The following is a 27,038-nucleotide window of genomic DNA, read 5'->3' on the forward strand; positions in this document are numbered from 1 at the left end:
GGAGGGGAGAAGGATGAATTCCTCTCCTTGTTGGCAGATAAGGAAGCGAGATTCCAAGGGGAATGAGTGATTTACCCACAGTCACCCAGGAAAATCAGCAAGAGATATGGAAATTAATGCTGAGCAGCATTTCAGTGCCTTAATCATAAAGCCAATCTTTTCCCTCAAATGCCAACAGCATTAAATGTTCCTTTTAAATAATGGATTAAGCATGAGACTTTCATTGACTTACAGGAATGTTTCCATCAAAATATTCTAGAGGGAAGCCAGTTCCAGTAGAATATTGGCCAATATTGGGACTTTTGTCCAAATGGAGGAAGCAGGGATTGGGATGAACTAAAGCAAGTCCCACTGTCAGGTTCCTTTGAGGATCATATCATATTAAAAATACCAAAAATACAAAATACTGGGTGTGTTTTATTCTATTTACCACTAATTAGGTAGGCTTGGGAAAAAGGGGCTGAAATATTCTCTCGTTGGGAAGTAATTAAACTGAGAACAGGGAGGATTCACATCTCTGGCACACAAAAAAATCTCTTGCTCATCTCTGAGCAGTATCAGGTCACTGCCCAGAGAAACACATTTTGTAAAAATACATAAGAGCCTGGGTGAAAGGCTGTTTTCATTTAATCTAGCTTCAATTTGCTGTCTTAACTGAAAATAATGATGTTAGAGCAGTGATCAAGGAATTGTCTCATTAATTGGCTATTAAATCATTAGCTATTAAACAGAAATAAAAGGTTAAGAATGCAACACTCCATTCTGCCCAAAAGAATAGGAATATGTCTTCAGTATCAAAGAAACAATAAAGGCAGAATTAACAGTGAAAAGAAGCTTAAGATAAGGCAATTAGATCCAAAATGCCTGAAAACTCTCATTAGAGGGTTTAGCTCTACAGCCTAGATGGAAAAGGCAACAGAAATTCAGAAGCAAAGTCAATATTGACTTTACCAAAGGGGCTTGTAAATGGAATATGCATTTTTCTGAAAAAATATAGGCACATAAACCCTGTACTAAATTTTAACTCAGCTAATTAATTGTTATGGATTCAATCTTGCAACCAATACATATATTTGCAGTTAAAAAATTATGCCTGAACAGCATTCAGTCTCAGTAATTTGTGACTGAAATCATGCAAGTATTGCTGCAATTTTCACAAAAATAACATTACTTCCAGTTTGTATCACCAGGATGAGGCAATATCGACTCAACAAAGACCTCCTGGGTTTGTTCATTATGTCAAAATATTTGAGAGACAGGTGCCAGGTCTGGGAGATTTTTTTCAAGTCACTACCAAAAAATAAAAAATAAAAAATATTACAGTGTAAATCCTGTCTGGTTCAGTCCAGTATTGTCAAAGTACAGCAAGTCAGAGAAATTCAATTAATAAAAATAAAAGCCCCCACACACCATCTTTTGGATCTGGATCTGATTTTCTGAAGTCCAATGAGACAGCCTATGTTGGTGATACACAACTTGATACTTGAGTTTATAATATACAATTCATTGTTCATGTTTATCAACTGATAAATAATACCCACTAATCAGATAATAGCTCTGTACACAGAGAAAAAAATAAAGAATAGCAACTTTTATCAAGGCAGTTTTTCCTTTGACAATTAATTTAGTCATAAACAAAGATATCCATCCACATTCCCCTGGTTAGGACCTTCAAAGAAATTTGGTTTCCAGAAAAAGAAAATGGGATTTTTTTTCTATCCCTTTCTGATACTTAAGGGAAAATATGGAACCCATAAATAACACTAAAAAACCTCACCCCATACAGAATCATCTCTAGTCAATTTTTAAGTACATTTGAAACAAGAGCACCCTCAAACCACATAATAAAACAAATTAATCTATTCAAGATATTCAAAAGCACCTCTTTCATGCCTAAAAATAATAATAATGAGCTAAAAGCTGAAAGCCATGCAATGGTGTCAGAAGTCAGGCAGGCAGAGTTTGATAAAGTCACATTAACACAATTTTCACTGCAATGTCAGGGAGACAGAACCACTGGAATATATTATTTAAAAAAAACAAAACCCAAACACTAAAACACAGAACAACATTGTTTAAAACTCACAGCTCTCATTTTAAGACTTTTTGCAATCTGGTTGTTATTTTCTATTCCTTCAGATGTGGGTACAGTTCAGAATCTTTCATTATAGAAAACTATTAAATGGGCTTTTAAAGGGTTAGGGTGCCTTAGAAAATGGATCAATGATACCAAGGATTGAAAACTGCCCAACTACTTAAAGGTTTTAGGTGAAAAGTGACCAATTACCTAAGGGATTGAAAAGGGACCAATTAATGCACAAAGAGATAATGCAGAGGGGGTGAGATATTTCCAGCATGAGTCATTAAGGAAGCAATTTCTTACTAAGGGATGATTTCCCAGGGAGGGAAATCTGTCTGCCCCTTCCACAGAGGAGGGATAAGAGACACAAAGGGCATTGTGCAGCTCGAGGGCTGCCTCACCTTCACCACGTCTTCATCAGCAGATCTGCACTCGGTGGCGTCCGAGACATCGACCACGGAGCCGTCCTCCTGCACAGCCACCACCTTGACTGGCACAGACACCATCCTGCCCGTCAGGATGGCTGTGTTGAGGATCTCGGTGTCCTGGGGGCACACACAGACACAGGGGGGGTGTTAGAGGAGAATGGCACCACCAGAATGTCACAGGGGTCATGGCAGCTCTGCTGGGCTGACGTGGCCAGAAATGAGAGTTCTGTCACCAGCTGCTGCAGCCGGGTGGGGCAGTGACCCTGATCTCCTGGCACATATTATCTGCTAATGGGCCAGCTTTAAACCAGCTGGGCAATCATCTTTATCTTTTAACAGCCCATCCTCCCTCCAGGAGATATCTCCTGTTAATGGGCAATGTGTTAAAAACCAGCTGGGGCAATTAACTTTATCTTCCCACAGCCCATCCTCCCTCCAGGAGATATCTCCTGTTAATGGCCAGTGAGTCCCAGGGCATGACTGATAAAATTCCATCATCCCACTGGGAGATGCTCCAGCCAGGGGAGGAGCCAAGCCTTTCCTACCCAGATAAAAACTGACATTTGGGACACCAAGGAACCTTCTTTCCACTGGATCCCAGAGGAAAACCAGACCTTTGCACATCATCCCTGGAGCTTCAGAGGAAACTGCACCTTCTCCAGGAGCACTGCTCCAGCTGAACCACATCTGCCCCTGCAGGAGGATGCAGCCACCATTGAATGGGACTGTGCCAACACCCTGACTGACTGACGGGTGTCAGCTTGGATTCTGACTCTGGCAGGGCTGGGATTGTTCTGTGTAATACTGCATTTCTATTTTAATTTTCCTAGTAAAGAACTGTTATTCCTAATTCCCATATCTTTGCCTGAAGCTCCTTAATTTCAAAATTATAATAATAATTTGGAAGGAGGGGTTTTCCGTTCTCCATTTCAAAGAGAAGTTTCTGCCTTTATTGGCAGACACCTGTCCTTCAAACAGGACAGAAGTGACAGGCACTTCCTTCCAGCTCCCTGCAAGGTTTTAGCAACTTTCCAAGTCAGAAGTTGTGTCAGGACTGCCAAGCCCTGGTTTTGACAAAACTGGGTTTACTCCTTTTCAGCCCATTTACAGCTTTGGCTGAGCACAGCCTGTAAGCACAGCACTGCTCAGTGGCATCCTCAGGCCATCAGGAACTCCTCCCCAAATCATGCCAGTGGTTTGGGAGGAGATTTTCCACCATGACAACAGCATTTCTTCCTTCCTGTTCCAGCCAACTCTGCTGTAAGTTGACCATTTATTTCCATAAATTATGAGAAAAACTATGCATCCATATACTTTTTTTTTTAGTCTTTCCCCATCAAAATCCCACCTAGAGATGCTTAAGCACATTTATCTGTAATCCTGATGAATTCACAGTGCTGGCACTCTAATGACTCCATTAGCACAGCCTTCCTCTGTGTCTTGGTGTGGCTGCAGTTTGATTAATTACTCCAAATGAGTTGCTACAGAGGCATAAGCAGGTGCAGGCTGGGGGGGAACAGGCTCTGCAGGAGCAGTGCTGACTGGCAGCCCAAAAGTTGACACACAAATGGGGCAAGGAATGATGAGGGATTTCACAGGGATTCATCCTGGCCCTCCCAAAAAGCCTGTGATGGGAAATACTGCCCTAAATCAATCCCCTTTTCATTTTTCAACTTCCATAAAACTAATTGCTTGCCAGCTGGGGAGGGGTAAAAAAATTAAAAAAAAGTTGTTTCAAACTGATCTAACTTTTAATTCCATTATTAGAATTAGTGGAAGAAGGAATGGATTTTAGTGAGAAATCTGATGGCAGCTTGCACAAGGAGATGTATTCACTATCATTTGCTCTGGCTGCTGGCTAGATTGATAGAGAATAATGGGCATTGACCACAAGCTAAGGACAGCTGGAGAAGACCAATAAATACTTGCAAGTAAGATGTATTATTAATCAATATTCAGAACCTTCTACAAAGAGCGCCCTGAATTAAATGAGCTGCAGCACTAATCACAGCAGTGCCAGCTACCCCCGAGTGTTTATGGGCAGCCACAGCCCAGGAAGGCACTGAGCACACACTGAGTCCATTCCTGGTCAGAACAGCACCAAAAGGACGTGCTCAGCTTCACACCCAACCTCAATGTGGTTTAAGAGTCATCCTGAGCAGAGAGGCTTTTTGGGATAACACCTCGGGAAATAAGTACAGGCTTTGTTCTGTCCAGATGTTTCACACATTAAATGACTGTCTGGTTTTTGTTTCTGCTGAATGGGCTCGTTTATAACCAGCTGCCAGCCAGGAGAGAGGGACACCGGCAGAGAGAGAAGTATGTGACAGAAGTGGGTGTGAAAACACGACTGAGAGCCCTTTACAAAACTGAGGTTTGAACAAGGCTGAGCAGAAAATGCACTGCCAGGTGAAAGAAAGCACTTAGGTGCACCTCAGGTGGAAAAAGGGTTTTATAAGACAGACAAAGAGAAACTGGAGGTAATTCATCCACGAGTCAGAGAAGAGGGAGTTAGATTTCCCCACTGCAAATATCCCATATATCCTAAAGCCTCAAATATCAGATATTTGATGAAGACCTGGTGGTCCTGTGTCAAATGGCTCATAAAGAGCAGTTCTCCAACATTCTCTAACTACAGAAGGTCCTCTTCAGTGCATCTGGGGAAAATCTATTTTGGCCAAGGTCACAAACAACGAGCACACAACAAATTCCATCCCAAACTCTGTGTTAGCACAGCTGTGAACTCCTCCAGGTCAGGCAGGCAGCGCTTGAGTGCAGTCCCAGCCTGGCCCAAAGCTCTGCCAAGTCAGGGATTAAAGGCTTCTCTGGACTTTGGTGGACTTGAACCAGCTCCTCAGCAGGCCTGATCTGTTATTTCTCATTTGTTTTTTGTGCTGTTTGTTCTGTCAAAGCACAAACCTCCAGCCTCCTTTGGAGCCTGAGTGCTCTTTACTGCCAAAGCTGATGCACTGAAGGACAAAGCAAAGTTTATAAAGGCATTTGCATTTCTTTCCCAAACTCCTGGTGAGGATGAGCATGAGACAAGCACAAGCACCAGAACTGATCTGAACCCACCGTGCTAATGAGCTGGAGCAGCCCCACAAACCCTGCACTTCACTGGGAAACAAATCCAGCAGAGAAATCAATATTTCAGGTGCCTGGTGCCTGGAGTGAGTGTTACACAAATATAACAGGCTGTGGAAAGGCCTGCTAAAGAGCTGGCTATTTATAGACTGCAAAAATATATTTCCTCTGAGGAAGAAATATGAACTAATTGAGTGTCAGTAGATTTATAAACAGACTTTTTAGTGCTTCTTCAACAAGTCATAACATTTCATCTAAATTCTGTAAAGCCTGGTTTACATTTCCATGGTAGGGTTTAGTGCAGGAAAAGAGCTCCTGAACTTTAGCTCCTCATGCTGGTGATGACAGCATCTGGAATGTAGAGAAAATGCAGAGAGAATGCAGAAACTGTGCTGATTTACATGGGCAGGTCCTCCCACAGTGAAATATCAGCAGCAGCACCCAGGGACCACCAGCACAATCCTCTAACTGTGGGCACTGCCAGGTGAAAAACTGGGAATTCTTTCCCATCCCTTTTGTTGGAGGTTTCAGCTGTCAGATCTTGACCAGCTCCTTCAGGCCAGCAGCCTGGGTGGGAGCTACACTTTGATATCACAGGCATAATAATAATAATAATAATAAAATAATTAAATAAATAAATAAATAAATAAATAAATAAACTAACAAATTAATAAAAAAAATAAAAATAAAAATAAAAATAAAAATAAAAATAAAAATAAAAATAAAAATAATAATAATAATGTGTTTATCTGCAGCTCTCTCTGTACCTCAATGCATCATCACTTCAGCAGAGCTGTTCTTAATTACAACTGTAACCTGCTAATAGCATTTCTTTGTTGTCTGAAGGAATCTACTTCTTATGCAGCCCAGGCTAAATTAAAATTTAATACAACATCAGGTCGAAACAGAACTAGGAAGCAAATGACAGCTGTTTAATTAAAACCTAAAGCTGATTAGATGGCACTACTGAGAGAAATACTCAAGAGGAAGAGCTGAAAACTACTGGAACTCAAGGCTGGGATAATGGCTTTATTTAAATATGAATAAACGCTGCTCACAGCCCTAGTAAATGTTTGACAACTCGTGGGTTTGGACACATGTGGAGGAAAAGTGAATGGGAGAAGTGCCAGGAGGTGTGAGAGAGCAGTGAGTGCTGTTAGCTGTGGATGGAGCAGGAGCTGGGACTGCTGAGGAACAACTCCCGTGGGATTCCAGCACAAAACTCCCAAAAATTGTGCTTTAAACACCAGCAGTGACCCAAGTGCTGCTCAGGCAGGTGACCCTGTGGCAGCACTTTTGGGCTGAAAAACCAAGACATGGGGAAATCCACTGTACATCTGACAGGACAGCACCTCAGGAGGCAGGAGCTGCTCCCAGTTTGGCTAATCCCAGTTCGGCTAATCCCAGTTTAGTGCCTGATTCCTGCCCTGTGGGAGCAGCCCAGGCTGGAATCATCCCTGGGATTAATGCACGAGCTGCCTGCTTCTTCCAGAGGTTAACAAAACATGCTACAGTACACTAAACCCAATAAACACTCAATTGTGAATCAGGAGGGAGCCCAAAGGCAGCCCTATTCCACTGACAAATGCCACAGTTAAATGCCTTTTGGCATTTAGCTGAAATGACTGTCTTTAGTGAGGAAGGCAGAGAGCTGGAACATTTGTCTGCAGAATTGCATTCCTTCATTATTATTTCTTTCCCCAGAGTGTAGCTCACAAAAATACATTTGTAATATTAGAAGGAGTCTTTTAGGAACCAGCTCTTCTGCCTGGAAACGGCTTCTCTTAAAAAATGCAAATTACAGGGCAGGTTGTGACGTGTGGGCTGGGCTAGGGGAGGGCTTTTTATTTGATAAATTATTCACCACCTTTTGCTTCAGATCAAAGAGCAAGGCAATATAAATCCATTAAGCAAGCTTAATATATAAATTAGATGCTTTGCTGAAATTATTATAATCCACAGCAATTCTGTACTTTTTCCCCCCTCGTGGCTGAAGACCATTTCAGGTTTCCAATACATATTAATGAAGTGTGAGAAAACTCCATTTCCCACCATTAGATCAGGTAGGAGACACCATTCAGCCATCCAAGGGTGAGGACAAACAACTGGGATTATGTGTTTATGGAAGATTAGAGAGCACAAACAATCTTGCAAAGAGATGACACCCTTTGACCTTTTTTTCTTCCTTGTTGTACTGAAGGGCTGAACTTCAGCTACTCTGCAAACATCATTTCAGTGCAGCCACTTGTGGGATCACCCAATTCTCAGTGTCAGCAGAGTCCCCACGGGTGCTGCTAGAGCTCATCCCACTCCTCTCCAACCCTCCCCATCCGTGTTTCCTCATCCCAGCCTTTCCTGGAGTACCCCTGCTGGGAGGGGGCAGCTCAGACACTGCAGTGCCCAGGTTCAACCCTCCTCCCATCCTCCTCTCCTTCGTTTTCCTGCCCAAAAGTTTGATTCCCCCAGGAAGGACAGGCAGGTGCAGGTGGAATTAATGCAGATTGAACCATACACAGAGGTTCCTACTCACTGCTTCTCACTGAACAATGGCAGCAGCAGCCATTAGCCTAATTGAATATTATTCTGGATGTGTATCAGTGCTGCAAAAACAATTTGCTTTAGCACAAAGAAGCATAATCCAGAGGCTCCAAAGCTGAGCCTCATTTACAGCTTGTCTTTTTGCCATGGAGACACTGAAGGAAGCTCTGGTCTTAGCAGAGGGTACCTGGCACTCACAGCCAGCAGCAGGAACTCCTGTCCTGTCATGGAAACTAAAGCTGATTTACTCATTTCATGTTTTTTTTACAAAGGAAATTCAGCTCATTTTGAGGTTAGTGTAGGATGAATAAGCAAAACCTGCTGCTGAAGGTGAAACCTGATTAGCCACACAGAGACTGTCATTTCTGTGACCTGAGGCAGTTTGGGGTTGGTTTTTTTTTCACAACTCAGAACAGATCTGCCCCCATTAAGCAAAGGTTCACAGCACAGCCTGGTGCACTTGGCAGAAGTAATTGCAACCTGTCAGGCAGACTCCACTGTCCTTCTGCAGCAGCACAAGCCCTTTCCTGAGCCTGGGCTCAGCTCATTTCTCCCCATACACCATGTCCAAAGCTGCTTGTGACACCAGGTGCACACCTGAGGCTGGAGGAGCTGGGGAGCAACAGCTGAGTCCCTGGTTTTAAATGTCTGCAGAAAACAGACAGCAACAGCTCCTGACTCAGCCTTTAGCCAAAAAACAGGGCCTAGAGTCAGCCTGGAAGTTGGTGAACTCTGCCAGTCATTCCTTTATGGAATTGATGCTGTATTCAGAAATCTCTGCTCTCCTGACACACTCCAGCCAGTCCTTCCCAACAGATGATTGGAACCATTTTAAAGCATATTTCGAGTTTCACAGTTCATTTGAAGATATTGTTTTTTCCCTTTTTGTTCTAGAAGAACATAATCATGTTCTGACTTAATAAAACTGTGGCCCCCCCTCCCGACTGAAATCAAACAATATCCCCCTGCAAGTGGACACAGAATTCCAGGGCAGAGCTCTCTACTCAAGAGCAGTGAGTGTACAAACTGATACACTAATGATTGCCTTCAAATGGCCACGAAATAATTAATCTGAACATTCCTCAAAGGCATTGTTTTCTCCACAGAGGAGTCCAAGGAGGCCATGCCTTGCCATGGAACATCATTATCAGAGCCACTGGAGCACCATCAGCAGTCAAAGATACAATTTCCTGGCTCTGTAATAAAATTTAACGACATCTGGGATGACCATTCTGAAAAGTTTCCTTCAGACACTCCTCTAACTCTCTTCCTAGTGTTGCCAATTCCTTTCAGACTGGCTTGGAGGGAGGTTTTTCTGGAGGGAATCCTGCCACAGTTGCAGTGGGAGAGCTGGAAACTCAGTGTTCAGTTTCACAAGTGCAGAACTGCAGGCACTGCAACACAAGGCTGTGGATCATGTGAGTTCAGCACTGCAATCTGTGTGCCCATCTCCTTCCAGCAGCACTACCTGGGCAGGAATCCACGTCCTTCTGCAAGAACAGCTGGTTAATGCTAGAGGAGGATGCACAAATTAATTACAGCCTGTCCACACCACATCCCAGGGTGCTGCAGGAGCAGCAGGGTGTGCTTCTCCCCTGCTTTGGGCATGGTGACTTTGCTCCCTTGGCCATTCCCACTGGCTCAGGAAAAGCTATTTATGGGCAGGAAAAGAGCCTGGGAAAGCAAAATAATTGGGGATGTCCTGATAGGAGACAGCTGTCCAGCATTCACCAGGCAGGGTCAGAAAAAGTGGATTTTTTTCCCCTCAGCACAGCTCAAACACTGGTGGAAGCCCTGCCCAGAGCAGGAGGCACATTAACTCTGTTTGAGAAGTGCACTAAGGAGTTTAAACTGGAGCAGAGGTCTGTCAGATGCTCAATTCCTCCTGCAAAAGGAGGATTTCATTTTCTGAAGAACAGAACATGGATCTGGCAGAAAGCACCCGTGCTCTACCCAAAGAATTCCTATTTTCCATTCCTGAGGACAGGCTGCCTTACCTGGAGGAGCAGCCTGCTGCCCTCCCTCATCTCCCCTGCCCAGGTAACCCACAGCTCTCAGGGCTGTCCTCTGGGTGATTCCCTCCAGGCAGGGCAGCCCCACACCCTGCACAGCATTGCTCTCTCTCCACTGCCTGTTAAAGGGCTCAGATGTCTCTTAATGCTTAAATCAGGAATTAGGGGAGAGAATCTCAGTGCCTCCGTGCTCACAGAGCTACAAACAGTCTGTACCCACACACAGCTGCTGGCTCCTTCAGCCCTGGGAGTTTAAATAATTTCCACAGCCCTGCACCATCCACAGACTCACAAATGATGCACTTTTTGTCTCCTTCACTCAATAAAGTATCTTACTGCTCAGGGAAAATAAAAACCACACATCTGTAGCCAGGGCAGCACCAGCCTCTCCCACCCTTCCAGGCTCAGAGTCTCCTGATTTGTTCCCTGATTTTGGGAGCATCCCTGCACTGCTGGCTCTCAGCCTTCAACCCTGACCTCCCACCTCAACAAACTAAAGAAGATCTCACCTGGGAACACTTTTGGTTTTGAGAAAGCAAATTAGCTTCTTGATGAAAATCAACAAGTGTACAGAAGAAAACTTTGAGAATATTTTCTTTTGTGAAAAAGCCCTAACATTTAAAAATGGGAGTTGTTTTTTTTGTTGTTTTTTAAATCAGAACATGGATTTATTTGAGGTGAGTTTTTGAGAGTTTTCTCACTGATCTAAGAACTACTGGAGGATTTTTACTTCCTTCCTCTGCCTCTTCTTGGCTTGAGTTTTGTTCTTGACTTTAATTTGTCAGTCTGCTCACCTTGTGTGAGGTTCCACCTTGTTCTGACATGCCCCTATGTCTGATTATTTCTTTTCCTGCTCAGCTTTTACAAAGAACAACCTCTTTTTTATTCAGGTTCAGAACAAAATCCCTTTTTTGTTTCCATGATTGAATTTCTCAGTGAACTCTTGTGCAGTGTATTTATTTCCTGCAGACTTGGACAATATCATCTGTGTTTCAAAAGCTGAGCTGCTGCTGTCAGAACATCAATATTTCTCCAGAGTCCATCAGCTTTTAGGAAACACAGTCCCTCAAATGAAAGAATGTGTAAAGAATCTGTGAGAAGGTAATAAAAAAAATAAAAAAAAAAAAAAAAGAGACTGACTGGAGGTAGTAACTATAATCAAGAGCAAGTATCCACACAAATGTAAAACTGCTGTGAAATCAGCATCAAACTATTGAATTTTTCATCTTTTCCCATCTCTCTTTAATCTGTTCTAAGAATTAGATTTAGAATGATTTATTTAAACTCGTGCTTCTAGGATCTAATCTTGCCACCATACCTCCAAACCAGTTCTCAGCTCTGCCAAAGACAACAGGACAGTAATTTTCATTACACATCTAAAATCAGTGAGGCAGAGGAAATCCCAGCAGGCAGTGACAGATGAGGAAAACAATTCCACCTTCCCCAGGCCCATGCCTGTCCTGTGCTTACACTCACACTTGCTGCCTTCAGGCTGTTGGTTCTGACCAATTTAAACACCAATTTCCACACCCTTCCTGCTAAGTGGCCTTTTTTGCATGACAAGTAAATGGGGATTTTATTGGCAGGTTCACTGAAATTCAGCTGTGCAGCACAACAAGTGTCAGGGACTGCAAGGAAATACAGGGGGCTCCAAATGCTGCAGGAAATTAAAAGAAAGGAAGAAATACAGCATCACCTTCTTAAGTGGAAAATGATAATGGCAGAAAAGTTTATAATCCACTGGCAGCTGCAGGGGAAAATCACAGAATATCTTTTAATGTGAAATTAAATGTTCCACTTGCAGGGGGTCTCCAATGGGGCAAGGGGGATGGCATCAATGCTCCTCAGAATAGAAAGTGACAGTATTATTGGTTTTCAGTAGGAGTATTCTGTAAACAGACAAAGGTCTTCCACTTCTTATTCCATAAAGGCAAGCAAATATCAAAATCACAGCACGTTTCCTTGATAGAGGATTTCAGCACTGGCCCCTTGTTCTTACACCTCAGCACCAAACTCAGGCCAGGCTGGGATTCCAAGGTAGTTCTAATTTTTGTCATTTTAAGCTGTTTGTAAACTATGGGAAAGAGTGGCTGATGGTTTTTAAGCAACAGACAGTGAAGGATGGAAGGAAAGTTAAAAATGACTTCTATCTTTGTTTCCAAACTGTTGTCTTCATAATTAGCCATTAAGTCATTAAGACATGACTGAAATTCAAACCTCCCAGTCTGTTTCTTTGGAACCTGTTCCATGATGAGAAATGGGAAAAGCACCCATTTTCCAGGGAGACAAACCAGGTACAGCAAGAGAGGTAAATTTGTGCTGAAGGACTCTTCTACAAGAACTATCTCAGTGAAGGAAAGCCTCTCCCATTTTCTGCCATTTCCCTAATGTGAGACACAGAAATGCTCACCCTGACCTGCAGAGAGAAACCAGGTCAGCCCTGCTGGACTGTTCCAATAAAAGGAATATTTGCTATTTGCCTCCATTAAGGAAATTTATCTCCCTTAAAACTGTTAACCATTCATTCTTTACCTTCCCTCTAAAAACTGGCAGGTTTTCAGATGATAACACATTTATTTCTTCTTTTGCACTTCCAATTTCCAGCTGTTGGCTGCTGTGAAGAAGGTCAGGCCTGGGCCAGGTCCTTTGTGTCCTGCAGCTGCTGGGGACTCATGACCTTGCTCCTGGAATGGACAGGTGAGCACAGCAGAAGGTGCCTTCTGCAGAAAACACAGCTGAGGAAAAACCTGGTTCTCTGGCATTTGGACACATCGTTTTAGCAGAGAATTGACAAAGGTGGGAAAAGTGCTGCACTTAGAGGCCACCAAAAACCTGACACGAAATCCCAGCTGCAATCACCAAGCAGGAAAGAGCAAGCTCTCCTCACCTTCCACTTCTGAGCACTTTGGCTCCTTTCCTTCTCTTCCCCCACCTTGGAATATTTATATCCTGGTGCTGAAATGCACTCACAGGTGTGGGGCAGAAATCCTCACAGTTTGTTTTCAAAGTGCTCCTCCAAAAAGGGAGGCTCTTACCTGAATCAAATTCAATACAGTGATTAAAGCATCTCATTTAAACTACCGCATTTTCAATTTTTCCAGGCAGCAGGAATGATCTGGCAATGGATAAACTGAACCTTGAAACAAAAAAATCATGTTTCTGTGCATCTTTGTTCCTTTGTTGCAGTGCAAGGATTTTCCAAAAGCCCAAAAATTACTGCCAGAAGGCTCCTCTAACAAAAAGCAAAACAAGGTAATCAAACATTTCCCTCTGCATTCTCTTGTGTTATTGCGACTTTGTTTTCATGGCCAAAGTGGTCAACCAGGGCCAAGCTTCTGAAGTCACAGCAGCCACATCAAACCTTCCTATTTGTTTTTATTTTCTTGTCAAATGTCCAGCTACCTGCCCACCAGTTACTCCTCAAATGTGGCTCTTCAGGGCTGTTTTTGTTCCTCTCTGCTAATGAAGGCAGTTGTGCAAGTTGCTGCTGATTAAGTTTGGGATTTTTCTCCCAGCAGCGTTGCAATTAATTCTGGTGCACAGATCCAATGCAATCTGACAAAAGCTGTTATGGAGAACAACCTGGAATAAAACTGCAGCTGCACTTCTTCCCAAAGACAAATTGTGGCAGGGGTGGAGGAGCAGATGAGGGCTCCTGGCCAGGTGATGCTGGGCTGAGGAGCAGGGACAGCATCTGAGGCAGCCAGGGCTGGCAGCAGCTCCCTCCTCTGAAGCACTCCTGTTTGCTTTGCTGTTTCTCCTTTGGTTTGGTTTGGTTCTTCTCCTTTGGTTTTGTTTGGTTTTCCTCCTTTGGTTTGGTTTGGTTCTTCTCCTTTGTTTTTGTTTGGGTTTTCTCCTTTGGTTCTGTTTGGTTCTTCTCCTTTGTTTTTGTTTGGTTCTTCTCCTTTGGTTTTGTTTGGTTTTCCTCCTTTGGTTTTGTTTGGTTCTTCTCCTTTGGTTTTGTTTGGTTCTTCTCCTTTGGTTTTGTTTGCTGTTTCTCCTTTGGTTTTGTTTGGGTTTTCCCCTTTGGTTTTGTTTGGGTTTTCTCCTTTGGTTTTGTTTGGTTCTTCTCCTTCCTTGGACAAGAATCTCAAACCCAGAGTTTCAATCTAAAAAGCCTCACTCCAGCATGCACTGCAGTTCAGTCCAGAGGGGAATAAAGATATTATTTGGGAAAATCAAGGCAGAGGAAAAGTTCAGACTCTATTAAGGATAGCTGTGTGTAGCTGCTGTAGTCTGTATTTCACCAACTTCTGTGATAGCTCTTCCCACTTACTCTGCATGGTCTCTGGGGGTAAACAAAGCCAGAAACCCTGCACTTGACTGAAAAACATTGATATGAAAGGTGGATTGGGATATGATATATAAAGATTTTGCTATTTTTACATGTGCAGTGATATTTAGAAAGGTTGGGAATGATGTTTAGATCTTATTTATTTCTGGCCAAATGGATTGCCAGAGGATTTCTCTGACAGTGGCTGCCTGCAACTCCATGGCAGTGAATATGCAGAAAATGTGGGAGAATTCATTCACATTCTGCACAATGAATTCAGCTGAGGTGGGAGCTGTAGCCTGTGTGTGTGTGATTTTCAGAGCACAGCCCTGAGAACACTCTCCTCTGACAGGGCAGATTGTTTGAGCAGTACAACAACCACCCCTGGGTTAATTTTACATCGTGTCCTCCCCTCTGCAGCACCACGGGGAGGGGGCAATGTGTGACTTCAGCTGCTCCAAGGGGAGCCCCCACTTGTCCCTCCAGGAGCCAGTGTCACTTTAAGGAGAGTTTTCCACACAGAGTGTTCTGACAGGCGCTTCACCGATGACTAAAACTTTATATTCAATATTTTGTCCACGTGCCCACAAGGAACAGTACAAACACGATTATACATTGCAAAAAAAAAAAAAAAACCCACAATGATTAATTGAGTAGATTAACCTCTGAAGCACTTGGACAGCTGTTTCAACACGCTGTCTTTGAGGGCAATATGCTGAAACAGCTGTTCTGACACACAAGGTAAAATCGCCCGCTTTGTTTTGCAATGTGAACACTCAAGGCCTGTTTCGTGTCTTAGTGACTTTAACACACACCTGGAGCCTTGCCAAGGCTCTGTACAACTTCCTTTTTTCCCACCTTAGCAGCTTCACCAGTGTCAGCTCATTGCTCAGGGTCGGGTGGGTTTCTGTCCTCCTCACACGGGATCCTCAGGCTCAGGCTGCTCCTCACAGCCATGAATGAACTGCATTATTTTTCTGTGTGGTTTTACAACAGCACAAGTGCTCCTGAAGTGGGAAAGCATGTCCTGTTTCCAAGGCAACTCAATACACAGACACATGCCAACACGTGCGTGCTATTAATGTTCCTTCTGGGAGGGGGAATATCTTCATTTATCAATGAAACCCTCAACAGCTTCTGTAGGAGTGAAAGACTCAGACAAACTCCTCACAGAGGAATTCACAGCAGGAAAGCATTCAAGAGACTCTTCCCTTTGACTGCAGGCTTAGTCCACGTGTTTTGGGAAGTTTTTGCCTCAAGATCTCCTCCAGCCACACGAGCACAGAGCCCTGAGCCCACCTTGTGCTCCAGTCAAGGTCTTCCAAAGAGAAGCACTAACCTGGGAGCTTGGCTGGCACATCCCCAGCCCTGGACTCGCTGCCACGAATGAGAAGCTGTTAGAACTGGTGGCACTTTGTGCTCAGGAGAGGCTCTGCAGCCTGGCCAGGGCTGAGCTGACCCCTGGCACGGCTCAACCTGTTCCACCCTTCCAAATGAAACTCATCTCAGAGCAAGAGAGGTCTGGGCACAGAAACGGTTTGTCACGCTCAGCACTCCGTGCTAAATCACATTTATACCTCTAATTCTCAATTGTAATCCTCTTTGGGATTCAATAATTGCTCTGCTTTTGAGAGCAGGGGGTGAGGTAGAGCTGAGAGCTGCAGAGCCTGTGTGTGCCTGGCTGTGCTGCTGCCCTGAGCAGGGACAGGGACGTGTGACAGGCAGGGAGGCAGCTGGAGGTGGCAGGAGCTGCTTCCAGAGGGACACCCTGGGCCCTGGTGGCTCATGGCTGCTGCCATCCATCTGACTGCTGCCCTGGCATTGCTGACACTGCCTGGGAGCTTGGGCTTGTCATTCCCACACTGCTCCAGAGCACATCAGACTCTGAAGCAGAAAGTAAATATTGCCTGTATAAATACCCTGTTAATGATGACAGAATCTGGTCTGTGGGACTCTTTGGGATTCTTTGTGTCGGGGTAGAGGGTGTGGGACAAAACTCAAATACTCTGTAAAGATAAATGTCTTGTAAATTGTAAATTGCAGTTTATTATAAAAGAGCCTGCTAGGGGCTGCCCAGCACAGCCACAGAGCAGGTTAAAGAGATAAAAGGGGGAGAGAGAGAGAGAAGAGGGAGGGTAAAGAGAGTAAAAAGAGAGAGAAGAAGTATTAGAGTTAAGAGGAGCAAGGGGAGGGAGAGAGAGAGTAATGGGATAAAAGGGTATTGGGGTAATAGAAGAGGGAGAGGAGAAGAGAAGGAAAGAAGAGAGCAATTTCCCATTTGCAACACAGTAAATCATCTTCCATGATGAATATTCTAATTTCCACTAACCAATCTAATACAAAATACAAATTTTACAGCATTTACATGCAGCCTATAGGAATCCTTATATTAGCACAGTGTGTTACATTCTAAACTCTAAGATCTGATCTTTGGACCCTGGCAAGTCTTTTGTGCCCTTTGGAGTTGCTCTCTGGGCATTGTTTAATCAAGAGGGGATTTCCTTCAGGGCCATCCCATTGTTTCCTGGTTATTCAATAACTAAGACTTTCCTGCTTTACCTTCCCCAGCACTGGTCTGTCCTTAGGGGTCAGTGCCATGCCCAAAACAAAACCCAGCTGCCCAGCACAGCTCAGGGTGTGTGCAATATCACCAAACCCCAGGGCAAGGCAAAGGGTCTCACTCAGGTCTCCTTATACCAGGTTTGGATTTGAAGGGACATAAATGTGATTTACCTCCAAGCTTAACAGCCAGCAATTGTGCTAAAATGCTGCTTATACTGAATTCAGTTCAGTTTGAGGGTTGATTTAGGAACAGCTGGCTGGGATTTATGGTGTAGGCAATGCAGCAGAATTCCATTAACACCTTTGCATTTCACTGGGAAGCCTGGCCCTCTTTTCCTTGTGTGAATACAGGATGTTCCTCCTCCTCCTTTGCATAAGCATTTGAAGCTGTGCTTTACACAGCTCTACTCTGTAAAAAAGACTTGGGTTTTATGTCATCTCTTGTTTGTAAATAAATTCTTAAAAAGAGGAAAATCTTCAGTGGATGCTATGAGAAGTCCCTGACTTCAATGGGAGCTCCACCATCCTTATTAAGAGAACAGTTTATGAACCCAATTCCCTTAATTCATGCACTCCCTAACTTTTCACTTTTGCTCCTATTAACTTGCACAACCTGCAGCCTCAATGATTTCAGGTTACATTTACACTACATGCTTCTATTTCTAAATGGTTTATAAGGGAGACTAATCAATATTTAATAGACATTTGAAGTGTGCAGCAGACACGAGCAGCATGTGTTAGAGAAGGTCAAAGGCACATCAATAGCAGGGTTAGAAACACCCCTGAGCTCTGGCTGCCAAATATCCCCCTGGGCCAGCAGGATCCTCCAACAATATTAGGAGCAATTATCCAATTAGTAAGGCTTTCATTAATAACTGAGTCTTTGTAAACTATTTTAAATGCAATGCAGTCACACAAGGAGGGATTCCTGTGTGTGAGGTGACCTGTTCCATGACATCAGGGAGGGTTTAAATGCCACTCTTCTCCCACTAATACTGAAACATTTCCAATGCAAACACCATCACAGTGTCATTTTGGGATCTGGGCATTTTATCACACATCCTTGGGTTAAACTCTGCCTTAAGACACATAAATTCAATTCTCATGGGGGCCTAGAGCTGCTTGCTGTGCATATCTGTGAGTGAAGGAGGCCACAACTTAACCCTTTTATTTACAGAGCCATTAATTAAATTACTGCCATTAAATATCAAATCTCATTGCATTAAATAACATTAAGCCCACAGGAATTCAGAATCAGGACTTGCATGGGGGTTCTGGAATGCACTCTCTGTGAGCACATCCCAAAGGATGCAGCTACAGACACAAAACAAACACTTTATGCAAACACCCTTTCACAATGTCCTACTTTTTGCACCATTTCCCATTGTTTGTGTGGGTTTCCTGCTATTTTCCTCCTCAGACAAGTCACCTGAAGCGAGATGGAAGAGCTTTATAAATGAACCACAAAATCCCCAACTCACAATTAGTCCTCAGGGCACAAACTCCAATAACAAATCCACCTGAAATTATGATTCTTCCACTTCCTTTTCAATCCCTTTTCTAATTAACTGTAACAGTAATAGAGATTTCTGAAAAAATAAGAAAAAAAAATTAGAAATCAAGGTAATCTAAATCCCTGTTTTCTTCATTATCACACTCAAAATTGAGCACCCAGCAGCCACATTCCCCAGGCAGGGGGGACATCCCTCACTGCATTGCCTGGGAAATGCAGGGAATCCCCCAGAAATGTTGATTTTTTTGCCACAGCAATGATGTGGGAGGATTCAGCTCTGCTCCCTGCAGCAAAATGACACCAAGTACAAGCACTGCCCTCCTCAAGGACCCAAAATCAGCACTAGAATAGAAATAGAAAATGAAATAGAAATAGAAAATGTTCCTGCAACAAGCTCCTTGTAAGTTCTTGCTGTGTTCTGAACTTAATGGTTTTCTTGAGGGTTTTACAGCAGAATTAAAATAATAATAATAAAAAAAATGATGTTTGCTTATGCACTGATCAAGCTAGCACAGAACTCTGTGTGCCTGCATTTTCAACTGGAGGGAAAACATTGAGAAGATTCAATATTTATGTAATGTTTTATGGAAGTTCAATAGCAAAATCCAATATAATTTCCCAATTAAAATCACCTGCTAGTTGACTTACATCCATTACTATTATCTCAAGCCATTGTATACTGAACCTATTCACACAACAGTGTTATGTGAACATGCATAGGTTAAAAATTAATAATTACTGTCTAGACAATTCACTGTTAGCTATAGTTGAGTGAATATAATGAATAATTTATTTGATTAATTTTGCATTCCTTTTTCTCTTTGTCAATTGATCATGACCATGGAAAACTTGAAAATGTACTCATTTATCAGAGTTATTTTCTGTGAATAATTCTTAGCCTGAACATTTTTTCCACAAAACAAACTATTCTTACTTGTGGGATGAAATTCACATTGTGGGACAAAAACCACTGGGATTGCTGTTCCTTTTTGCTCAGGCAGATCATCATGGAAACAGCAGCAGGGCTGAAGTGCTTTTCCAAAATGAGAACCCAAACAGCTTGATGCTCATTTTGCTATATGATACATAATTAAGAAAACTTATGCAAGTGATAAACAATTGCTAATCCTAATTTTAAACTACAGATGAAGTGGGAAGTCCATCATCTTTACTTTGTGTTTAAAAGCCACAAGGAAAGGGGGAAAATGAGAAATATCAGGACAGGAGCTTGACAGAAATTGCTGGGCCCTAGAAACCAGCTAATATTAGAGGGTAAATGTGATTTTATGGGCAGAGCTGGATTTGAGCTGGCAACTGGAGGCAAGAGACTCAACAACCATCACAGCTCTCTGCCCTGACATGGGATTTAACAGCGTTTTTCCCTTTGAAATTTGCTCTTCATTAGGAGCACCTGGAAATGGAGGCTGAAACAATGAGGGGCTGTGACTCTGCAGCAGATCAAATGCATTCTGACATCCACACACTCAGGAATAAATGGCACTCTAATGAGATACAGAGATCAAATGCTCTGTTTGCCACTTAAATCTCAGCAATATGAAGCACATCAGGGTTGTTAACCCATGCCTGGCACTCCAGGATGCTGCAGGCTCCAAATGGCCCCACATTTTATTTCTATCAATCTTAATTCTCCTCTTCTGCAGGGCCAACATTATAGGAATTATCTTGCTCCTGACCACAGGGAAACAGGAGGAGGAGGAAGGGGATGGGGATGAATGAAGTTTGATTTTGGGGTTGTGCTTTCTACCTTTTTCCTTCCACTTTTTACAACAGCCTTGCAAGGACACAGCACAGGCAGCAACAGCAAACACTGGCTGTGATCAGTGTGGAAAGCAGGGCAAGGAACTGAGGAGAGAAGGAATTGGGAGAGCAGGAATTGAGGAGAAAAGGGATTGTAGAGAGCAGAAATTAGGAGAGCAGGAATTAGGAGAACAGGAATGAGGAGAACAGGAATTGAGGAGAAAAAAGAAATGAGGAAAAAAGGAATTGAGGAGAAAAGAAATTGAGGAGAGCAGGAATTGAGGAGAACAGGAATTGAGGAGAGCAGGGATTGAATAAAACAGGAATTAGAAGAGCAGGAATTGAGGAGAACAGGAATTAGGAGAGCAGGAATTGAGTAGAGCAAGAATTAGGAGGGCAGGAATTGAGGAGAAAATGAATTGGGGAGAAAAAAGGAAATGAGGAAAAAAGGAATTGAGGAGAGCTGGAATTGAGGAGAACAGGAATTGAGGAGAATAGGAATTGAGGAGAACAGGAATTGAGGAGAGCAGGGATTGAATAAAACAGGAATTAAGAGAGAAGGAATTGAGGAGAGCAGGAATTGAGGAGAGCAGGAATTGAGGAGAGCAGGAATTAAGAGAGCAGGTCTGGGCTCTCTCCCAGGCACCAGCCCTGCTCTCATGGCACTGAGGTTTTGGGCAGTGATATTCCCAGCTGTGGGAAGCAGCTGGAACCTGGCAGTTGTTGCCACTCCACAGCATTCACCAGCCCAGAATTCCAGGATCCCAGAGATGATGCAGAACTCTGCCAGCTCCTCCCTGTGCATCCACATTTGTGAGATGCCAACACTGCACCCTTTAAACTCTCAGAGCAGTGGAGCAGCTGGAATCTGCAGTGCCTGCTCTCCCTGCTCTCCCACCCCACCAGTGAATCCTCTCTTCTGCCTCGGGTGGATCCTGAAAGAGCTCCCCAAAAAGTGCCAACCAGCTCAAAATAACAAAATACACCTTGGCCTGCCAGCCATGCAGGAGGCAGAGCTGGGAACTGCTCATTCCCAAACTTCAGGGCTGAGCAAGGCAGAATATTCCAAATATCTGTCCCAGAGCTCTGGGTTGGACCATCCTGATCATTTTAATAAAGCTGCAGCTTAGAATTTTCAGTAAAGCTGAGGCACTTTTGCAATAAATTTCTTCACACACAGCAGCTGCTTATACAACTTCTAAAGCTCTCAGAGTGCTGCTCTGCTCCATCTTTATGCTGCTATTTAAATTTAATTAAAAATACAGAAATTACATGAAAAATAATTCCTAAGCCTAACTATATTGGGACCATGTAAATCAGAAATAACTACACTGAGGTCAGGGGCAGCTTTGAACAGGAGTTGTACAGAACACAAATGACTGTTTAAAAAGGAAAACTTTCATTGCAGCATGTACATAAGAAATATTGTATTATATATACAGATATACACACAATACAAAGTTAATTTATGTAGAAAGGACTCATCTTGCTGTACATCTAATAAATGCAGGCTGACTACCAAATATTCCCAATAATGCTTCCTCCCCAGCTAGCAGAACAGCTCAAAAACAAACATCATTTTGTTCATGTGTGTCCATTAGATTCATTGCTGATTTAATTAACAGTAATTTCAATATCTCAGAGATTTCTTCTCTGTTTTACAAATGCTGCCCTTTTGATGAGAGCTTTGGTTGGAATTACTGGCCAATCAGCTGTGGACCAAGGCTAGAATGCTAATTGGCAATGAAATGCTGGAAAAGCTTAGAGATGAGCCAGATTATTGGGTAATTGTTAAGGAACATGGTTTTTAGGCAGGCAAAAAAAAAGGTTTGTGGGGTCCTGGTGATGCTGTGCCCTGCTGCCATCCCTCTGGGTCACTGTGCAGGAGCTGCCACAGCTCCTGATCCCCTGCCAAGGAATCCCTCCCAGCCTGAGCTCCCATCCCAGAACCTGTCACAAAAGGAAACAAACCCAATGGAGCAGAGGGATCCCCAGCTCAGCATCTCCCTCTGCACATTTATTATTGGAAACTCTCGTTTCTAAGGAGAATTTAGTGCCTGTGCATCCCTGGAGAGGATTTTCTAAGAATGGGAACTGTCCACGTGGATCAAAGAGACCTGAGATCATTCTGCAGGGATGGCTGGGTGTCCTCCTCCCCTTGGTGTCTGGTCAGCACTTTGCCTCTTCCAAACCCAGCTTTATCTAGAAACCCCTGACCAAAGCTGCTCCAGATGCTCCTCAATCAATCCCAAATCAGTTTCTTTTCCAAAGCAGGCCTGTGTGGTGCAGAATGGAGGCACCAGCAGCCAGGTTTTCCAAAGGAGCTGTGTCAGAGCCCTGCAGCTTTGGTGAGGAGGCAGGGCAGCAAGAACAGTGTTTGTACAAAGGGATTAATCCCAGGGGTGGGAGCAGGGGGGACAGAGAAATCCATGTTTACAGCCAGCAATGGGAACAGCAGAATTTTATATCAGAATTTTTTTTTTTATTTTTTTTTTTTTAATATCAGATTTTCCCCCTGATTTTCACAACAAACAGAGGAACCAAAAAGAGCCCTGGCTGTGCTTTCTTCACCTTCATCTGTTATTCTGGGGAATATTCACTTTGGGGGGATGGGAATTCCACGTGCTCATCTGGACAGATGTTGGGATAATCAATGAGCAGAGATGTTTATCAGCACCAAGAAGAGCAGAGGGGCTGATTTTGCACCTGGCAGTGACCCTGTTAAACCAACAGATGCTCAGGGGTGCTCAGGGCCATGTCTGTGCCCCAAGGAGGAAGGTGCAGCCAGAAACCTGCATGGATCTCCAAACTTCCCTCCCCAGCAGCTCCCACAGCTCAAATCTCTCAGCAGCTTTTTATCTCAAGAGGTTATGACAAAAAACTCAGATAAAATTAAATATTCCTTTCACTCTCCTCCACAGAAACCTCCAGGAGTCAAATATTCCAGCTTTTAGTAATCCTCCCAACCCTGCTTTTTCAGCTGAATTAAATCAGCCTAAACTAAACAAGACAAAACAGAATTTACATTCTTCAATCCCCTCTGCCTGTGCCCAGTCTTGCTTACCTGGCTGATCATGAATTAACTCCAAACCTGCATTTTACAGAAAGAGGAACAGCAAAGCCAGGCTTAGGCCACCTCAGGACACAAATTTGGGACATCATTTGTGAGAGCAGCCCAGGGTTCCCATGGCACAGCCAATCCTGCCCCATTCCTGGGCTGGGAAATGCTCTGAGGACAAACATGGCACAGGAAAATCCAGTTTGCAGTGCTGGAAATGCCCAACTGCAAACAACTGACAACATGTGGGCAAATCACTGTAATTTGGGGAGATCCAGAGTGGCTTCCAAGAGGAGGATTAGTGGGAAATGCTGCCTGGAGGACTCGATCCTAAAGGATCTGGAGCATTTGGCATCACCCCCTCTGCATGTTCATCAATATTTTGGGCTCTGTAATGAGCATCAGGAAGAGTGTGGAGGTTCATGAAAGCAAATTATTGGTTCAGAGTGGAATGACATGGTGCTTTACTCAAGCAGGCATAAAACATGAGGATGAAAACCTCACATAATCTCCAGCTATTGTCATTCAATGTTTATCATCCAACACAGCAGAATACAATTCTTATCTTTGATGGATGTGGCACACAATAGCTGTTTTCTTGAGTGCATCATAAATATTAATAGTATTCACACAGCTTCTTAAAATTTGTCATGTCACATTGCTTTCATGGAAACATTCAAAATGCCATTATTTTTGTCCCACCAATAGCAAATTTTCCTTTAGTTTCTTTCTTTTCCACTCTGGAAATTAAATGGGAGAGGATGTTTCACTGAGCAGAGGAAAAAAAAAGGGATAATGGTTCACATTGAGCCATTCCAAAACCTACTTCAGATGCCCAGAATTAGACTGAAAGGAAAAAAATGTGATATCCTTTGGAAAACACAGTCCAGTTAAAAATGAAACACTTGATGAAATTGAAGAGATTTGTCTGGAATTTCATTTTTGGAAGAAATGCTGACATCACCAAAATGTTCCTAGTCTGCCATATTCAGAATGGGACATTTTCACTTAAAAAAAAAAAAAAACAAAAAAACAAAAAAAAAAAACAAAAAGGCACTTTTTTCTCCCAAAACAATGGTAATAATCCCTGATATTTCTGGGATGGAGATCTACTCTAGATTGAATTTACATTTAATTTTTTTTTCTATGAAACTCTGAATGCTAGGAAGGACAAAATCCCATTCTGGGCAGGTTCCTTTGCATGCAAAGTACAACAGAAAGGCACTGCTAAAAAGGAGCTGCAAAGCCAAAGGCCAAAGTGATTTCAAGTAAGAAATATGCATTAAGTGCAATGGATAAACACATCAGGGACAATTTTGCACATAAATGCATTTAACCAACTTCTGAGAGATATGTAAATCAGCTGGGTTTGCTAGAAATGACTCACCCTATCCTGGTTTTTTTATATTAAGTGGGTTTGGTTTTTATACCCAACCCCAGAGCAAGCAAAGAAGAAGCTGTAAAACTTGACATTTCCCCTTTTAGTCTGAGGTGCAGGAAAGCTGCTTTTAAGGCTGGGTCAAGTCTAAGTCAGATTCTAAGTCTGGCTCAGCTTCCACCTGGGACTGAGTGTGCTCCTTTAATTGTGCCTGAATATAAATTCCATGAGAAAACCATGATTTCTGTGGGAAAAAGAAATTCTTTAAAGTTTATTTCTCAAACAAATCAGCCAAGTGTTGCTGTCTGCAATCCCATTTCAGCCTGATGGGCACCTTTAAGGACAATTTTTCTGGGTGTTCTTGTCTGGCAACAACCAGAAATGCAATTTTCCAACCTCCCATTTAAAGGAAAGCTCAGCAGAGCAAGCCCAGCCCTCTGTGTAAGTGGTTGACAACATCAGGAAACCATCATTCCACCAACAGCTCCCATTTTTGGGGGAGGAAACAAAATTCCTCAAGACAGAATTCCAAGATTTGTAGGAACTAGAGAAATGTTTGAGGCTGAGGGGTACAGAGTCCTGGGGAATATTGATTATTTTGGAATGCTGACAGTCTGGGAGAGGATCTGCAGCACAGACATCTGAGACAGCAGGGCTGCCACTCAAACCATCACTTCCCCAGATAAAAAGACAATGCCAGGTGTTTTTCTATTATTAAATCTATTGTTCCTCAAGCCTTCAGCCTCAGCTGGAGCCTTCCTATAAAAACCAGTTAAATGCATCTCTTCAATGTCTTATTCTTTACCTAACTTCTTGGTTGCCTAGAAACTCCCTAAAAGACCTGGATTTTAATTTTTTTTTCTTTATATTTTTGCCAACTGTTAGTTAGATAACAGATTAATGAAATCACAGTTGTTTGTGACAGAAACCTGGATGACAGACTCAAAGCTGGGGAAGTGTTTGTTTCTGGCACCCCAGGAGTGTCAGACTCCACTGACCTTGTTACCAGCAACTTTCCACAGCCCTGGAAATTGCAGATTATGTCTGCTGAGATCAAGGGCAATAACTGAGAATTACAGAGTTCTATCATCACTGGACACAACAGATTTTTCTGTGCTCTCAGTTTCTGTAATTAGCAGGACATCCACTTCCACTTTGCAAGATTATTATATCACATTTTTGCATTAAGACAAATCAAGCTGTCTACTTTAGATCCAACTTTAGAATGTTCTGCTGGACCTTCTGTCTGCCTGAAACACACCTTCTGCTTCACCAGACATCAACCAGATTCACAACTCCCATCCTGTTTCAATGGCATAAACCTTATTTTAAAATAATCACCTGCTGTGTTTACAGTCAGCAGTGGGAACAGCAGAAGACAGAAGAATATCAGATTTTCCCCCTGATTTTCACAACAAACAGAGGAACCAAAAAGAGCCCTGGCTGTGCTTTCCTCACCTTCATCTGTTATTCTGGGATGGATCACCTTTGGGGGGATGGGAATTCCACGTGCTCATCTGGACAGATGTTGGGATAATCAATGAGCAGAGATGTTTATCAGCACCAAGAAGAGCAGAGGGGCTGATTTTGCACCTGGCAGTGACCCTGTTAAACCAACAGATGCTCAGGGGTGCTCAGGGCCATGTCTGTGCCCCAAGGAGGAAGGTGCAGCCAGAAACCTGCATGGATCTCCAAACTTCCCTCCCCAGCAGCTCCCACAGCTCAAATCTCTCAGCAGCTTTTTATCTCAAGAGGTTATGACAAAAAAAAAAAACAAAAAAACCACAAACTTACTCAAATTTTATAAAAAACTCAGATAAAATTAAATATTCCTTTCACTCTCCTCCACAGAAACCTCCAGGAGTCAAATATTCCAGCTTTTAGTAATCCTCCCAACCCTGCTTTTTTAGCTGAATTAAATCAGCCTAAACTAAACAAGAATTTACCAAAACAGAATTTACATTCTTCAAAGCCACTCATCCCTGATGTCACTTGCTCTTAAAGGTAGAAATTCTACCTCTTTTCTAAGCAAAATAATTTTTAGAGATAATAAGCAAGAGCAGTGTAAGATTAAGTGTTTAAAGTACCTTTAAGAATATAAAAAGGGACTTAGAAGACATTCAGAAACAGGTAAAACTAAATAAGAGTGACTCCATTTCCATTTAATTTTCTATTCTCATCAGTTTATTCGGGTCTGATTAATTAATGTCTGCAAAGAGTTCCAAAAAAATAAAACACTACATAAATACTAAATAATAATAGAGTACTTTAGGAAAAGCTCATTTGTTAATTTGCAATTTGTTAATTTTAGGAATTAGCATTTATTTATTTCCCCTGTGCAAGGCCCATCCAAT

The 27,038-nt window shown here is 42.8% G+C and overlaps 1 protein-coding gene across 1 annotated transcript in view; it reads right to left on the reverse strand.

Moving 5' to 3' along the window:
- Positions 1-27,038, reverse strand: part of LOC130259887 (transmembrane protein 132B-like) — a 204,352-nt gene that overhangs the window by 35,046 nt on the left and 142,268 nt on the right. Inside the window, exon 5 of the mRNA XM_056504668.1 lies at positions 2,482-2,625. Within this exon, the coding sequence (XP_056360643.1) occupies positions 2,482-2,625 (144 nt within the window). The remainder of the gene's footprint in view (positions 1-2,481; positions 2,626-27,038) is intronic.

This window comes from Oenanthe melanoleuca, chromosome 15 (assembly GCF_029582105.1).
Source record: "Oenanthe melanoleuca isolate GR-GAL-2019-014 chromosome 15, OMel1.0, whole genome shotgun sequence".
Taxonomy (NCBI): Eukaryota; Metazoa; Chordata; class Aves; order Passeriformes; family Muscicapidae; genus Oenanthe; species Oenanthe melanoleuca.